Source organism: Microtus oregoni, unplaced genomic scaffold, assembly GCF_018167655.1.
Source record: "Microtus oregoni isolate MIOR12 unplaced genomic scaffold, Mior012 000005F_ref0000423, whole genome shotgun sequence".
NCBI lineage: Eukaryota > Metazoa > Chordata > Mammalia > Rodentia > Cricetidae > Microtus > Microtus oregoni.
The window spans coordinates 34449279-34465683 of NW_024543064.1; the positions used below are offsets into that span (position 1 = coordinate 34449279).

The following is a 16405-nucleotide window of genomic DNA, read 5'->3' on the forward strand; positions in this document are numbered from 1 at the left end:
CAAGCTGACTTGACCATTTTCTGAGCCTCGCAAAAGTAAGTGAAGGGACTAGAGAAAGTGTAGAACGTTCTCCAAAAGGACTACGGAAATAAGCATTTTATTAGACTGGATTTGGGGTGGGCCTCCCAGAGGTATCACTGGGTCGTACTGTTGGGTGTGTCTGTGGGAATATGAGGCTGAAAGAAACTATCCAGGATTTGCTGCCCCCCGCTGGGTTTTTTCCGGCTTGATGGAGTAGACACGTGGGACCTTTTAGAACCCTGTAGAAAATCCAAGGTGGGAAGTAATAAGTACACGTCAGGGAATCTTCTGCCTGCCCTATACTAATCTAGCCTATAATGCTGTAGGATTTTCCACCTCCCCAAAAGGTGCCAAAAAAATCTTGCTAGATGCAAAGCTGGGGCTGGGGACATGGCTCAGTTGATAGAAGGATTGTCTAACGTGCACAAAGCCCTTAGGTTTGTGTCCCAGTGCTGGATAGGTGCATGCCTATAATCCCTTGCACAGTGTGGTGAAGCCAACCTACACTAAATGAAACTGTCTGGGGGCAAGGGGTGGAGGCATCGCTCAGTGGTTAAGAGTACTGCCCTTGCAGAGGACCTGAGTCAGGAACCCAGTATTTATGTTACATGGTTCACAAGCACCTATAACATCAAATCCAGGGGATCTAATGCCCTCTTCTGGCCTCTATGGGTACTACACTCAGTGTACATATACCTACACATAGATACATACACATAGTTAAAAATAATAAAAACAAATCTTTTTCGAGGACCCAAATTAGCAATTATTTTCAGTAAGCAGCTTTTTGTGATCCTTGTCTCACAGATGGCTCCCTACCTCAGATCCCACGGAACCCAGAGCAAATACTATACATCCCCATGACACCAGAGACCACATCAATTTGTTCTTGTCCTCCTACCCTGTGGTCTCACTGTACCATCAGTCCCTAGTTCACAATGGACGTCAATACATGACTTCTAAGAGCCCCAGAGGCAGGCCTGGGGAAGATAAGAGGATGAGCCTCTGAGACTCACCTTGCAGGTGCCTCGCCGATGGTCTTCATACATGCGGAATACCTAGCCAAGAAGGAGGTGGGGGGGGGGGGGAATAAAACAGGACTGGCACCTTCTCCAAAAGAACCAATAGCCTGAGTTCCACTCCGGCCTATGGAGAGCCCCAGCAATTTTATTTAAAATATACATTTCTTTTTTCATTTATACAGCAATAAGTTCATGTAAGAGACAAACAAGACACAAAAGTACCTTTTTCATGGCAGTGGAAACAGCTGCATTGTGGAATTCCTCCCAAGTCAACCATCGAGCACCAGGGGGTGCAGGGGTCGCTGGGGTCTGTCCGTCTAGGGACAGACTATATACTTGATATGTCAGTTTGATGTGAGAGAAGACGTGGATCACCTGGGGAGGGAAGAGATGGAGCCGGGTCTGTGAATGTTAACATGGATGGAAGTGCTCAATCCTGGCACCTCTGCTAACCTACCTCTCCCAGGTGCTGGGGACGAGTGGCGGGGAGGGGTCCGGACCAGCTCTGCACTTCCTGCAGAAGGGGTTTGTACTGATGCTGGCCTGAGGGCTCCAGGGTGACAGATGGAAACTCCCAGAGTCCAGCCAGCAGACCTGATGGCAGCCAGATAAGGGGTCAGCGTCTTGCACTGCCCCTTTGTTCCTCGGCTGCTTGTGACACTGACCTCCAGCCCCCACAGTCAGGCACCTGAGTGAGGCCTCTGCACCAGCAGAATGAGGGGACTCCCGCTGGTCCTGGGCTGTTCCACAACACAAGTGGCAGAGTGCTCCTCCCTGGGAGGCTTGCGGCTGGCCTTGCGAGGAAAGTTGGCCACTCCCAGAGAGGGGTCCCAGGGTTTTGTGGGAGGCAGGCAAAGCTGGCACTGGCTAGTCTTGAGAGCTGCACACAAAGATTCCAAACTCTGCTCAGGCCAAGTGGCCTTAGTGTCAAGCCCAGGGGGAGGCTTAACCCCACTGCAGAATCTTACTCAGACTTGAAAAGGCAGCTCCCTAACAGGGCCAGGAGAGGCAAGCTGGGGTTAGGGCTGGCGCTTACCACACTCCTCTACGTCAGGACTGCCTGGCAAGGCAGAGAGCTTTTCCCGCTCCACCTGAGAGACATAGAGGAGGGTGTCATAGGGCAAAGGTCATTCACTAGGTCACCCTAATTCGTCCTTACAAGGCTTACCCTCTGGTACGCCTGGCATAGGCTCTGCACAGGGCACTGGCTGCAGAGAGGGTGCTGTGGGGTACACACTGTGGCCCCCAGCTCCATGGCTGCTTGATTGAAGTCCCCAGGCCGGGCTGGATCCACGAGTTGATGGGCTAGGCTCCTAAAAGTAAGGCACACTACTGCAAGCAAAAACGCTCTGGCCAGACCCTTCCTGGTTTCCATCATCCCAGCTTCTTACCAGAGATGACCAGAGACAACGGAGCTACTGGGATCAGCACCAATGGCGCGGACTCGGCACAGCACCCGTAAGACATTCCCATCCACCACACCAGTTACCTGGCACAGAGGAGCCTGGGAGTCAGACTGGACTTGGAGGAAGGAGGGTGTACACACTGAATATGGGTGGCATATAGGTTTACCTGGCCAAAGGCAATGGAAGCAATGGCTCCAGCTGTGTAGCGCCCCACACCAGGAAGGAGCTGCTGCAGGGTCTCTGCTGTCCGTGGCACATGACCGCCTAGCTCCTCTACCACCTGGTTGGAGTAGGAAGGTTCAGTGTGAAGACACCTGAGGCTGCTGGCCTCCTAGTCAGTGCACCACCCATTTACCTTCCTAGCTCCCTCCTGCAGCCGACGGCCTCGAGAATAGTAGCCCAGGCCAGACCAGAGCTGGTTCACCTCCTGTAGGTGGAGGTCAGAGGTCAAAGATTGGTGGTTGGTCCCTCAGTTGTTTTCATTCTCCCTACCCAAGGGTGGCTCACCTCCAGGGAAGCACTGGCCAGGTCCTGAAGGGTTGGCCACTTCTGTAGACCCAAAACGGGCAAGAGGAAATAAGGTCAAGGTCGAGGGTGTGAGAAGAAGCCTTTTCCGGAGTCTAGGGGTCTAGCCGACTCTCCCCTCCCTCCCTGGCGTCTCCCTGGCGTCACCTGCATCCATCGTGTATAATAGTCGATCACCGTGGCAACCTGGGTCTGCTGCAGCATAACCTCTGACACCCATACTGGGGAAGGGGGTTAACATGAGGTACCGCTAACTCACCCTGACTCCTAGCCCCTAGTCCCCAAACCTAAACATAGTCCCTAAACTAAGGACTTGCAGGCACAGAAGCCCAGTTTTGTACTGACCAGCATAGGCCCGCCTGTCCAGGTTGGCTTCCTCCTCTACCTGTGAAGGAAACCACAGGTGAAGACTTAGAATTGAAAGGCTGAGCCAGCTGCCCGGCGCACTGTCCCTGTCTCACTTACCCATCTTCTCCAAGGCAGGTCCCGCTTCTCTTGGTCATACCAGCTGAGCAAGTTCCTTTGGAATGTCGTGACATCAGTCATGTCTCTGAACAGATGGTATGGGCAGACAGAGGTCTGCAGGAACTCTTCATCCTTCTGCTTGGCCTGGCCTGCAGGACGACCAAGACACTCCAGATTACCCTTCCCCCCCAGACCTCTCATTTTTCCTTTTTTTTAAAAAATTAATTAATTAATTAATTAAAGATTTCTGCCTCCTCCCCGCCACTGCCTCCCATTTCTCATTTTTCCTTTTAAGAATTATTTTTAAGTGCGCATATATCCGAGGTATCCGACTCCCTAGAGCTGGAGTTCTGGGCAGCTGTAAACTGCCTGGCAGCTAAGATGTCACTCCAGCAGCAGGGTCTCAACAAGATCTCACAGTCCAGGCTGGCCTCAAACTTGCTGTGTAGCCAAGGCTAGCTTTAAACTCCTAATCCTCCTGTTCCAACTCCCCAAGCACTGGGGTTACAAGGGTGATCACTACCTCTGGCTCTTCCCTATTAAACATTTTATTCTTTTTTTTTTTTTTTTTTTTTTGGTTTTTCGAGACAGGGTTTCTCTGTGGTTTTGGAGCCTGTCCTGGAACTAGCTCTTGTAGACCAGGCTGGTCTCGAACTCACAGAGATCCGCCTGCCTCTGCCTCCCAAGTGCTGGGATTAAAGGCGTGCGCCACCACCGCCCGGCTAAACATTTTATTCTTATTGTGTATGGATGACGTGAATGTGTAGGTCAGAGGGCAGCATTCAGAGTCGGTTCTCCCCTCCCACCTTTCCGTGGGTCCTGAAGATCAAGCTCAGGTAATCAGGCTTGTGTGACAAAAGCTTCTTCCCACTGAGCCATCCTGCTGTCTTTTTTTGGGATCATTTTTGCACATGCCCATCAAGGATTCAGGGCATAGCAACCTGTAGTAGCCTGTTCGCACTTGGGGCTTCTCCTACCCACATCCCTCACGCAGTTTTTAGAGCTACAATCGGAGTTCTAGTTCTGTGTAGCTTTGGCCAAATTTCTGGTCTTAGTTTTGCCAGTGTCTTTGCTCTTTCTGGGCTACAAATGAAAACTCAATAGTTTTAGTTAGGCAGAATAGGTACCCATGCAGGGTGTTTCCCTATTTTCAAAACTCATTCAGGTTTATAAACTCATTTCATGCCATGAAAGTTGCACGACAGTGATGTGTAGATGAAACTGTTCCATTCTACTGTTAAGAAAACACCCAGAGCGCTTGGTCCAAAGTTACACAGCAGCAGTCAGAATTAGCTTCTTAATCCCTCGGTACACAGCAAGCTTGAATCTGTCCTCTTGTACAGCCAGTGAAACCAGTCCCTTGACACTCTGGCAAGGGCCGAGCTCCTTACCATCAGGGGCAGAAAGCTTGGCCTGGCTGCTGCTAAGGGCACATTTTCCCCTTTTCTTGGGGTTGGCTGGTTGCTTTCTGTGACTCCTGACAGATGCTCGTAGCTTCTTCATGATGACCTGGAAGAGACAGATACAGCCAATGGGGTCAGCCACAATGAGGCTGAATCTGAAGTCCTGAAGGAATTAGAGCCACCTCTCCCCAGATCACTCAGAATGTCCAGCTTGGCTTTTTCTTTTCTTTTTGGTTTTTTGAGACAGGGTTTCTCTGTAGCTTTGGAGCCTGTCCTGGAACTTGCTCTGTAGACCAGGCTGGCCTCAAACTCATAAAGATCCATCTGCCTCTGCCTCCTGAGTGCTGGGATTAAAGGCATGTGCCACTACTGCCCAGCTTTTCTTTTCTGTCTTTTGTCTGCATGCGTGCATGTACCACGTGCTACCCTCAGAGGCTAGGTGTCAGATTCTCTGGAACTGTAGTTACAGCTGTGAGCTGTCATATGCATTCTGGGAACTGAATTCTGCTCTAAGAACAGCAAGTGCTATCCAATGCTGAGCCATTTCTCCAGGCCCCTGTGTCTTTTGAAACGGTCTCACTACGTATTCAAGGCTGACTTCACACCCTGGTCCTCTGTGATGCCTAATCTTGGTTGTCAACTTGACTATGTCTGGAATCAACTAAATCCTGAGAATTTGGGCATGTCTATGAAGAATTTCCTTTTTCTTTTTCCAAGATAGGGTCTCTCTGTGTAGCCTTGGCTGTCTTCTGTAGAGCAGGCTGGCCTCAAACTCACAGAGATCCACCTGCCTCTGCCTCACAAAAATGAGAAAACAAGAATTAAAGAGAGAAAAAGATATGCCTGAGAGCAGATGGCAAATCAATGAGAAGAGACATGGGTTAGTAAATCCTAACTGGCCGGCCGTTAGTAAATACAGCTGGCTGGCTGTTGCTAGGCTGCTTTCTGGCTATCTTTTCTCTAACTGCAAAAACATTACTAATAGGAAACAGCAAGATGGCTGAACAGATAAAGGTCCCTACTACCAAGCCTGATTATCACAGCATGTATGGGCTCACATACACACAAAACACACCATAAATAAATAAATAAAAAGAAAAGGAAGGAAAAAGGCTTTAACAAAGTATCTAACACTTCAGAGTGGGAGCTCACTGTCTGCTCAACCCCAGGCGGTGCTTTGCTCAACCCCATGGCTCCAGGAGGCAGGAACTGTTACTTCCATTTCAGCTCAGAAAGCAGAGGCGAAGTAAGCAACTTGATCCCATCTTTGGCTGTGCCGCAATCCTACCAAACCTGTTTGAATCTCTTCCTAACAGTACTTGGAATTCACCACGCCATTTTCATCAAATGACCCTGCTTTTGCTTTTTTTTTGGGGGGGGGGGGATATACAAACTATTGGCTCTGCCTTCTTTCCACTTCTTCCCACCTCTCTGTGATGGCCCCTCCTTTTTCCTAGGCCCCTACGCCTACAATACTCCAATACTCTGAACAGGACATTCTCCTCCCCTTCATCACCAACCTCCTTTGCCAAACTTGCTCACTTTCACAATTTCTCCTACGGCCTGTTCTCCGAAGAAAGCAATCGTTCCAAGACATGACCATTGCTTCCACAATGTAATCCCATGTTTGCACCTGTAATCCTAGTGTTTAGGAGGTGGAGTTCAAAGTCAAGGTCATCTTCAGCTAAATAGTTTGAGATCTCTCCTAGCCTATATGAAACCACAAAAGGAAACAGAAGTGATCATGTTTTTTTTTTTTCATTTCCATATATGAACTGTTCAACAGCTTACCATCAATCCCTTAACAAATGTTTTTAGAATTGCCTATTGTGTGCCAAACAGTTTACCTCACTGTGGGTACGACAGAGGTCCTTGTGATCACAGATGAGCAATAGGGGAACCAGGAATGGTAGACACACAAGGTTGTCTCTTCAGAGTGAGAGATGGATTACCTATTTCCCACCTAGAAGGCCGATGACCTCTGCTCTACCTGACAACTCTCCTCCCCCAGACCTTTACTGTGAGCTTGTCAATCTATAGAACCCATTGTCATAGAAGATCTCACAGGTACTTTACAAAGGGTTTTGATGTAGTCACATCTTAAGTTCTATTGTGCACACAGGGTTAAGTCATCTATCACCAGGAAATCTTTCACCGAACTGTGTTGTGCTTAAATATGTCTAAAATAAACTATTTGGGGTGAGACTCCAGAAGTTAAAGCCAGCACTGGCTACTTAGTTGTGTTGAACCTGACTGCCTTCTTGCCTCCCGAAGATGATACTCTGCTGGCTGTGGTGGCTGCAGAGACCCTCAAACCTCAGCAAACACAGGATTCTTCCAGAGGAGAGCTTATAATCTAACAGAGAACAACACACATAATGAATTACATAAGATATTTCAAAGAAGAAACCCTTGGCATAACGAGGAAAGATCACACAAGTGAAGGGTATGAAGTTAGGAAAGAGCACAAACGTTTCAGTTTTCTAAAAATGACTCACTCTGGCACGCACACCTTTAATCCCAGCACTAGGGTGGCAGGCAGGCGGGGCTGGGTGAGTTCAAGGACAGTCTGGTCAATGGAGCAGGGTGAGGAGTTCCAGAACAAGCTCCGAAGCTACAGAGAAACCCTGTCTCGAAAAACAAAAACCAAAACCAAACAAAACATTGAACAAAACAAGGGTGGTGTTAAGCACGAGTAACCCAGCACTCCAGATGTGGAGATTGAGGACTTTTGTTGTCCTTGTTTTAAAGGAGTTCAAGGCCAGTCCGTACTACTAGAGACCCTTTTCTTTCCTTCTCTCTCTCTCTCTCTCTCTCTCTCTCTTTCTTTGCTGCTGTTGTTTTTTCGAGGCTTCGCAGGTGCGCCGCCACCACCGCCAGACTCCAGTTTAAAAAAAAAACAAAAAACCCAAACCCTCCACAAACTTATGAGAGGTCTCTATTATTTTTTTAGAGCCTGTGCCAAATATATTTACCATACACAATACATACTTGTTAAATGAATTAATGGGATGGGGGAAGATTCAAAGGAGCTTCCTTTTTCAGTGAGGTGAGGTAATGCTGCAAACTGATAAAAAGACACTCCCTCCAGAGAAGGGAAATCCAGGCCGGTAGGAGGAGGATGTGAACGCGCCCTGCGGAGGCACTGGTTTCCGACAGCGTTACTACCTCTCTTATGCCAGGGGTCAAATTCGGACAAGTTGGCTTTTCCTTGATATCCTACTATCAATGCCTTAACCCAAGTGCACATTATCACTGTGTGAATTATTTTAAAAGCGTTCCTGCTGATTGGTCGCTTTACCACCTATCTACCCGCGTCAGGTAAAACGCCTCCCGCCTCTACCTTCCTCCAACTTTCTGGGGTGGCGTCCACGCTCAGACCCTTTACAAAGTGAGGCGAGCCCATCTCTCCCGAGCTCCTAGGCATGGTTTAGCTCAGCATAGGAGGTGTGCTCTCCTCCACCCCCGGGAATCCTGCGCTGCCCACGCCAGCCCTGGGCAATTAGATGAAAAGATTTGTATCTTAAAAGTTCCAAGTTCCCGCCAGAGCGTGCGGAAAAATAAATTACCTCCCGCGCTGTCTCCAGCCCAGAGCCCCGGAGAACCCGCCAAGGGGCGTGGCTTCGCCCAGTCCGGACGCACAGCCAATAGGCACTCGGCGCGCGCAAGGTCCGCGCTCCGTCCGGCCACTCTGAACGGAAGTTGACCCCACGAGACCTAGACGGCGAGACCCGCCCCATCCTGCGCCGGAGTCTCTCCGGGAGACGAAGCGGAAGTCTCGGCGTACCTCCAGAAGGCTGGCGCTGGGCGCGCGGCATCATGGCCGCCGACAGTGACGACGGTGTGCCTTCGGTTCCAGCGACCTCTGACGGTGAGCGACTTCTCAGGGGGTAGCTACAGAAGCCTCCGGGGTCCTGTGGAGGGATAAGCCTCGGGCCGGTAGTCCTAGGATCAGGCCTGTAGCTTCTGCTAGCGCCCGCTGTCCTAGGAGACTACAAGTCCCAGTGTGCAGCGCGTGCAACTTTAAAGCCCGTGAAGTTAGATTGTAGAGCAGTGAGGGCGTGTGGGAAGGTGCTGTTTGGCTCGAGCCGGTGGTTGTCAATCGGTAACACCAGGGAAGTGGGGAGTCGTCCACGGTAAGTGGAGCTTAGGTCTAACTTTGAAGCACTCTTCTATCTGTTGAGGCACCATGAGTATGGAGCCTTATGGGCTCTGTGTTTGAGACAGGATCTTGCTCTATAGCACAGACTGGCTTCAAACTCAAGGCCCTTCAGTTTTATGCTCCTTGTCCTGAGATTACAGGCTCGGAGGAGAAAGAATACTCAAAGGTTGTCTACACTTGTCTCCTGAGTATGTTGCAAAAAAGGAAATGATTTCCCAATCCCACATAAAAGCCACTGCAATACCCAGATGCTCTCTTTCCAAGTTTAGGGCACTGTCCAAAGCGTGTGTATAGAGTTGGAGGTTGCAGAATCTCTAGGGAGAAACTTGTCAATGGGCAACCCCTCTCCAACATCTAGCTTGGTGTCTGATCCACTGAGACCTTGTGGAAACATGACAATTCATTTCCCTTATCCCTAGGTGATGTCAACAAAAACACAAAATCTGCAGAGGAGTTTGTGGTACAGGTTCCTGTGGTGGATGTACAGAGTGACAACTTCAAGGAGATATGGCCGTCGCTCTTGCTGGCCCTTAATACGGCGAGCTTTGTGGCTGTGGACACGGTGAGGTCTGGGAAACAGGGAGGACAGGTGGCTGTGAAGGGTTTGACGGGTGTGGGAGATAATCACAGTCCTTTACCCATCCATAGGAGCTGAGTGGGCTTGGGGACCGGAAGAGTTTGCTGAATCAGTAAGTATGAGCCTTTTCTTGTTCATTTTTTGGTTTTTCGAGACAGGGTTTCTCTGTGTCTTTGGAGCCTATCCTGGAACTAGTTCTTGTAGACCAGGCTCACCTCGAACTCACAGAGATCCGCCTCTGCCTCCCAAGTGCTGGGATTAAAGGCGTGCGCCACCACCGCCCTGCATAAGCCTTTTCTTTAACCCCAGGTTTAACACCCTTAACAAGTGTGTAGATCTCAATCCAGGGTTAGGGCATCCCAGCTCTCAGTGGTTTGGGTCCTTTGTGAAACTAACTCAGCCACAGCCATGCCCAAACCCAACTCTTAAGGTGCATCGAGGAACGTTACAAGGCCGTGTGTCATGCTGCCAGGACCCGTTCTGTTCTGTCCCTGGGCCTCGCCTGCTTCAAGCAGCAGCCAGATAAGGTATGAGCTTCCCTCACCCCAGATGTGAGGCATGGGGCAGAAGAGCAGAGGTGCTGGAGAAGGCTGGGAGGTTTTCTTCCTAATTTTTGACAGAACAGATCCTCCTTGTTTTTCAGGGTGAAAATTCTTACTTGACCCAAGTGTTCAATCTCACCTTACTGTGCATGGAGGAGTATGTCATAGAACCAAAGTCTGTGCAGTTCCTGGTACAGCACGGCTTCAATTTCAACCGGCAGTATGCTCAGGGTATCCCCTACCATAAGGGCAACGACAAGGTAGGGGTCCAGCTTCTGTTGCCTTGAGTCTGTGTTCTCTGTGGCTTATTTCTCGCTACCATGGACTGACTGCCTAGGGGGCATCTGCTTGTAAATATGGAGAGTCACTAGTGACAAGGCTGGGAACACATGAGACGTACGAGGGAGGGTAGCATTGGGTTGGAAAATGAGGGAGTACTTCCCAGGTGTGCCGCACGAGAGCCTGACTGGGCGGGCATTCTGTTCTTCCCACTGACCCCTTCCCTTCCACCTAGGGAGACGAAAGCCAGAGCCAGTCAGTACGGACCCTGTTCCTTGAACTGATTCGGGCCCGTCGGCCCCTGGTGCTACATAATGGCCTTATAGACCTGGTGTTCCTGTACCAGAACTTCTACGCACACTTGCCTGAGAACTTGGGAACCTTCACTGCTGACCTGTGTGAGATGTTCCCAGCAGGCATTTATGACACCAAATATGCTGCAGAGTTTCATGCCCGCTTTGTAGCTTCCTACTTAGAATATGCTTTCCGGAAATGGTGAGGACACGGTTGAGGGAAAGGGGTGGGGCCTGGTATGAACCTATTTCATTCACTTAAGATTATTTATCAAGTACCTACCATATGCCAGGCACTGTTTTTAGGTGCTGAGGATTCAGCAGTGAACAAAACACAAACCCCCTTGTTCTCGTGGAGCTTATATGCTAGTGGAGCAAACCCTCTTGCGCTGTTGCAGTGAGCGGGAAAATGGGAAGCGGCGGGCAGCTGGCAGCCCACACCTTGCCCTGGAGTTCTGCAGCTATCCAACTAGCATGAGAGGCCACATTGACTACCGCTGCTGTGCGTCTCCTGTGACCTCCCGCCTTTCTCACACCACCGGCATCTGCACCAAGTTCTCGGTGAGAACATCCATCTGTTTCTTGGGGAAGGGAGGTTCTGATGTATGGAACCCCTTCTAAGCCTCTTTCCAACCCCTAGGCCTATGGCTGGTGCCCTCTAGGACCTCAGTGTCCTCAGTCACATGATATTGACCTTATCATTGACACTGATGAGGCTGTGGCAGAGGACAAACGGCGACGGCGGCGACGTAAGGACAGACGGAAAAGGGCTTTGCTGAGCCAGCTAGGGACAGAGACCTTTGAGGAAGCTGAAGATGGTCCTCCCATTAAGCAGGTCTGTGAAGATAGCCTCAAGACAGAAATTGAGCAAAAAGTGACAGAGGGTGAATCTAGGGATCAAGCTGAAGATGGTCCTCCCATAAAGACAGAAATTGAGCAAAAAGTGACAGAGGGTGAATCTAGGGATCAAACTGAAGATGGTCCTCCCACAAAGCAGGTCTGTGAAGATAGCCTCAAGACAGAAATTGAACAAAAAGTGACAGAGGGTGAATCTAGGGATCAGCTTGGCTCCAAGCAAGATCACAACAGTGACTTAGAGGTGGAGCATAAGGCAACAAGTTCTGAAATAGCTGATGTGGCTGCCTCAGAACTGCCAGTGAGTCAAGCCAGTCCTCATCCTGTGCCTGGGGATGGATTGCATCGGGCTGGTTTTGATGCCTTTATGACAGGCTATGTGATGGCCTATGTGGGACTGAGGCACGGACCTCAACTCTGCAGTTCTGGACCTTGGCTTCCTGAATGTCACAATAAGGTATATCTAAGCGGCAAAACTGTACCACTCACAGTGGCTAAGAGCCAGTTTTCTCGTTCTTCCAAAGCCCACAACCAGAAAATGAAGCTGGCTTGGGGCAGCAGCTGACTCAAACATCTGCCTGGCGCTAGACCTAGGGAGAGAAGCTAAGAGTAGGAAAGAGATGTTTGGCTCTGTGTAGTGGCTCATGTCTGCATCCCAGTACCCTGAAGGCTGAGGCAGGAAGACTGCTACAGTTCATGACCTACTCAAATCAGCCAGAGCTGTATGGAAAAACCCTGTTTCAAAAAAGAAAAAGTTATTTGAGTTGTTAGCCTGTGTATGTTGCGTTTAAGTACTACGGAGTTGTTGTGCAGGTCCTGGCAGAGACAATGAGCGCCTCACTGTTTTCTTTTGTACAGAGGCCTGACCCTGGGGTACAAAATAAGACTAACTAGCACCTGGAACATCAACTTTATTTTTTAATCTGAAAGTGTCTTGGGAAAAGTTTTACAAAAAAAAAAAATCAACAGAAATGAATTATGAAAATATTTAACCAACTTCATTCTTTGGTTATTTCTTATTGCGGCTCTGTAAGGACAGACTGTTCCCAAAGCTTCAGCTATAGCAGGGAGAAAATCAGTCCAAGTATAATACATTAACCTCTGTTTGTATCACCTGTTGACACATACATAGAGCAGGCCCTGGGGCCTACAAATCAGCCCCACTCCCAACACCAAGGTTGAAAGTCTTGAGGCAAAACATTAAGACTCCTTTATAAATATGAAAATAGATTAATCAACTGGAAAAGTCTTGAATAGGTTAGCTAAAATATCCTTGACCACCACATTGCCTTGTCCCCCCTTGCATAGAGATGTAGTGATGTGGTCTGACCATACAGTACGTGCAAACAGCAATTATTCAAGTGTCTTAGACATACTGGCAAGAAGCATCCCAGTCTTCAGTCAGGTCTGAGAAACAGCCATGCCCTTTTCAGCCTCCTAGTTAACTCCAGTGTCCATCCTGCAGCATATATGCCCCAGAATGGGCACAAGAGACCTAGGGTGGAAAAGGAACTGGATAATAGCTGCATAGCTGCCTGCCAGCTCAGCCTGGAACTAGAGTCCTTTGGTCCTATCTAGGACGTGACTGTCAGTGGGAGCCAGAGCTCCTTGCTGGATTTCAGAGGCTTAGAATTAGGTTGGCCCTAACTACATTGAGCACTAAAAGCCCATTTTTTAAGCCAGACTTTTCTCAGCCTGCCTGGGGCTCCAGAGAAGAGCCTGGCTGTGCACCAAGGGGATCCAGCAGTTTCAGGTAAAGGTCCATCCCTAAGGTGAGGTAGGGACTAGTCCTCCCCCCATTTACCCATCCTGCTCTCCCTGGGTTTGAAAGTTTATTCCAGAGATGGAGAAGAGGACAGGAGCCATTTGTGGCCTTTCTTCCACCTCCATCTCCTCAGAGGCAGTGTCAACACATGGGCTGGTCCCCTTGGGCTTGGGTCCAAAACCGTTTTCTTCTTGGGGGTTGGAGCAATCCATGGCCTCATGGACTGAAGCAGCCGGTAGGGCGGATGCCCGGAATGGTGGGATCTCTCTTACTCCATACTTGAGACTACTGAGTCGTGGTGGAGGCACATCAGATAGTGATTCCTCACAGCCCACAAATGGGCAAGCATGACGCAAGAACTCGGGTGAACCAGGCAAAGAACGCCACCGTCTGGAAGACGTGGCCAGTGGCTCCTGACAATCAGCCAGAGGCGTAGTTCCAGGCCCTGGTGCGTCCAGGTCGAATACGAGGGAAATGACAGATTTGCTGGGCAGGTCAAAGAATTTGATCTTGCCACCCTTGAGGTCCTGGCGTGCGCTGAAAGGATTAACTTTTGGGGTATGTGTAGCACCATCTCGTGGCCGATAGTAGGGGTCCAAGACGCTGACTGTACGTGGAGGCTTATGAGAGAAAATGTCTGACTGGCTTCGAGACAGCCCAGTAGTACGTCTTGGCCGTGGAGACTTATGGGGAATCTTGTCGTCCAGTGAGCTCAGTCGCTTTCCTCCATGCACTTTGTCCACCGGTCCTGATGAACAGTAAGCTGTGTTACTCTCAGTGTAAGCAGACTGTGTTACACTTTTCTTGAGGAAAGTGAGATATGTAGTTGCCCCATTTTATCAATGAGAAAAGAGGGAAGCTATGTGCCAAGTCACAGCTCTAAGATTGCGTACTACTTGACTGTCCATGCCCACTCCCCTCCCACTTCTGGACCTAGGATCTTTCCCCTGGGGGAATGTCTCACATCTCAGGGTCTGATCTCTTACCTTTAACCGGGGGCTGCAGCTTACTGTCCCTTTCCAACTCTTCTTCCCGTAGGCGGCTCATAATTTCCTCAAGGGTCTTTCCAATCTCTTCAAAGGATGGGCGCAGTTTGGGGTCCATCTGTATACATCCGTACCAGCCATGAGCCCTGCACTGTGCTTCCCACCCCAAAGATGAAATCTGAATCTATTCCTGGCATCTTTTAAGATTCAGGTTGGGTAACTAAAGTTTTCTCTTGCATTAGTGGCTGTTGCTATAGTTCAACAAATAAAACCTGACAAAGCTTGGTCAGCACTCAGGGCACAGCCAAGGGTCTACCCTGCAAGCTGAGTACTGAAAAATAAATACAAAGCAGTTTCTTCTTTCTTTGGTCCAGGGTGCTCAGGAGGCCAAGGTAGGAAAGATGGTTGGTGCTACGCATCTAGGCATGAAGCCATGCTCCTTATGAGATTAATTTGTAGCTTTTCCCTTTAAGTCCTAACCAAATGAAAAGGGCTCAGCACCTGACCAAAGCCAGGTGAAGAAGGACACTCACATTACAGCAGTTGAAGGTGAGCTGTAAAAACTCTGGGGGACAGTCTCCCACCATGTGCTGGAAAGCATCATAATCCAGCCCGAAATTCTGTGGATGAGTAAAGTGGAGAAGTGTACAAGGGACATTAATAGATAAGTCATTAATCACACCCACTAATCCTGGCCCACTCAGAAGAGGCTAGGAACTGCCTCAGAAGTAGCTACAGAGTAGTTCCAGCAACTCCACCCCAAGGATAAAACCTTCATAAGCAAACCAACCCCATCCCTGTGGTGCTGGTCACATGCCAGTAGCTCACCTCTGTGCGAGGAAGATAGTCTGGATCAGCTTGGATGCGGGCGATGATCTCGCAGAGGATGATACCGTAAGAGAACACATCTGCCTGGTAGGTGGTCAGACCTCAGTTTTTCAGTCGAGTAAGGAGTGGGATATCTTCCTACCCCACTCCCCCACCTCTTAACAGCCTAGTCTGGGCTACATTACCCGTATTCCATTAACAACAACGAGATGCTAGGCCTATATTTAGTAGGCAGGATACTGATCCTTTTCTGGGCCACAAAGGATAATCAGGCCTTGAAATCTTCAGACTTACCTTCTCATTATAAGGTTCATCTCGGAGAACCTCAGGTGCCATCCAGAAAGGTGAGCCCACCACAGCCAGCTTCTCACTCCCTAAACTGTGAAGTAAAGAAGAAAGCTTGCCAGTGACTGGCACAATGGGAAGTAACAAAACAAAACAACAACAACAACAAAAAAAAACAAGGTTTCACATAGCTTGAATTGTATGTAATGGGAGATGACTTCCAGCTATTGATCGTCCAGGATTTCAGGCATGCACCACCATGCTTGGTTTGTGTGGTGGTGGGATTTTCTCAAAGCTTTGTGCTTTTGAGGCAAACAAGCACTATACTAACTGGACTACGGTAATCCCAGCCCTTGAGTCTTTACTGTTTGTTGAAACAGAGGCTTATAAAGTCTTTACTGAACTCAAACTTGCAGTGATCCCCCTGCCTCTGCCTTGAAAGTACTGGGATTACAGGTGTGTACCACTATGCTTCACTAGACAACCAGATCTTCTGACTGGGTTTTGTTGCTCCCAAGGCTGGATATAGACCTGGATGAGTCCAGTCAAGGAATGAACTTGGGCTGTGGCTAGGTTCTGGCCTTTGGGAAAGAAGCTGGACTTACATTAGTTGTGACCACTGCCTATGCCCTGTAGGGTTACTCACCTAGCATCAGGAATCTTCTCAGCCAGGCCAAAGTCAGCTACCACTGCAGAGTAGCCATTTTCATCTCTCTTTATCAGGCAGTTCTAGGGTTCCCAAAGAAGAGAAGAGAAGGTGGCTTAGAGTAGGGAGGGATTAGCCAGCCATATAGTTACTACTGTGTCTCCTTGTCCTGTTTCCTGGTGAACCACACACTTAGCCTGATCCCAGGGCCAAAACTGGGGCTTTAATACAGCCAATGAGGTTGGTGTGATGGCACAGCTTTCAATCTCAACCCTGGAAAGGCAGTGAGTTCCAGGCTAGCCAGGGAATATAATGAGACCCTGTGTGATGACTATTCTTGATTGT

The 16405-nt window shown here is 49.2% G+C and overlaps 3 protein-coding genes across 13 annotated transcripts in view; 1 reads left to right on the forward strand and 2 right to left on the reverse strand.

The window, feature by feature from the left end:
• Positions 1-89: 89 nt before the first annotated feature.
• Positions 90-8680, reverse strand: Mutyh (mutY DNA glycosylase). 9 transcript variants are annotated; one of them, XM_041653106.1, is made up of 17 exons: positions 8412-8430; positions 6385-6547; positions 4831-4948; positions 3440-3588; positions 3320-3359; positions 3122-3195; positions 2957-2998; positions 2805-2876; positions 2616-2729; positions 2435-2532; positions 2212-2356; positions 2080-2134; positions 1732-1923; positions 1501-1637; positions 1266-1418; positions 1038-1079; positions 90-260 (listed from the first exon to the last, which is right to left on the reverse strand). In XM_041653106.1, exons 3-17 carry the CDS (start codon positions 4940-4942, stop codon positions 135-137), a joined length of 1551 nt encoding a protein of 516 aa, XP_041509040.1. In that variant the 5' UTR covers positions 4943-4948; positions 6385-6547; positions 8412-8430; the 3' UTR covers positions 90-134. The 9 variants fall into 9 exon arrangements, with proteins under 9 accessions (XP_041509040.1, XP_041509038.1, XP_041509042.1 ...); XM_041653104.1 differs by lacking the exon at positions 8412-8430 and adding an exon at positions 7341-7374 and having other exon boundaries at positions 6385-6552; XM_041653108.1 differs by lacking the exon at positions 8412-8430 and adding an exon at positions 7341-7374 and having other exon boundaries at positions 6363-6552.
• Toe1 (target of EGR1, exonuclease) lies at positions 8572-12546 on the forward strand. Its single transcript, XM_041653099.1, has 8 exons — positions 8572-8713; positions 9424-9566; positions 9653-9693; positions 10012-10108; positions 10225-10383; positions 10638-10897; positions 11094-11256; positions 11336-12546. Exons 1-8 carry the CDS (start codon positions 8662-8664, stop codon positions 12113-12115), a joined length of 1695 nt encoding a protein of 564 aa, XP_041509033.1. The 5' UTR covers positions 8572-8661; the 3' UTR covers positions 12116-12546.
• The window catches only part of Tesk2 (testis associated actin remodelling kinase 2), a 109092-nt gene continuing 105131 nt past the window's right edge, over positions 12445-16405 (reverse strand). For 2 of the 3 annotated variants that reach the window (XM_041653098.1, XM_041653096.1), the window contains 6 exons: positions 16061-16143; positions 15424-15508; positions 15130-15213; positions 14835-14921; positions 14302-14419; positions 12445-14063 (listed from right to left, as the gene is read on the reverse strand). In XM_041653098.1, coding sequence (XP_041509032.1) covers positions 13351-14063; positions 14302-14419; positions 14835-14921; positions 15130-15213; positions 15424-15508; positions 16061-16143 — 1170 coding nt within the window. In that variant the 3' untranslated portion in view covers positions 12445-13350. The remainder of the gene's footprint in view (positions 14064-14301; positions 14420-14834; positions 14922-15129; positions 15214-15423; positions 15509-16060; positions 16144-16405) is intronic. The other variant, XM_041653097.1, reaches the window with a different exon arrangement.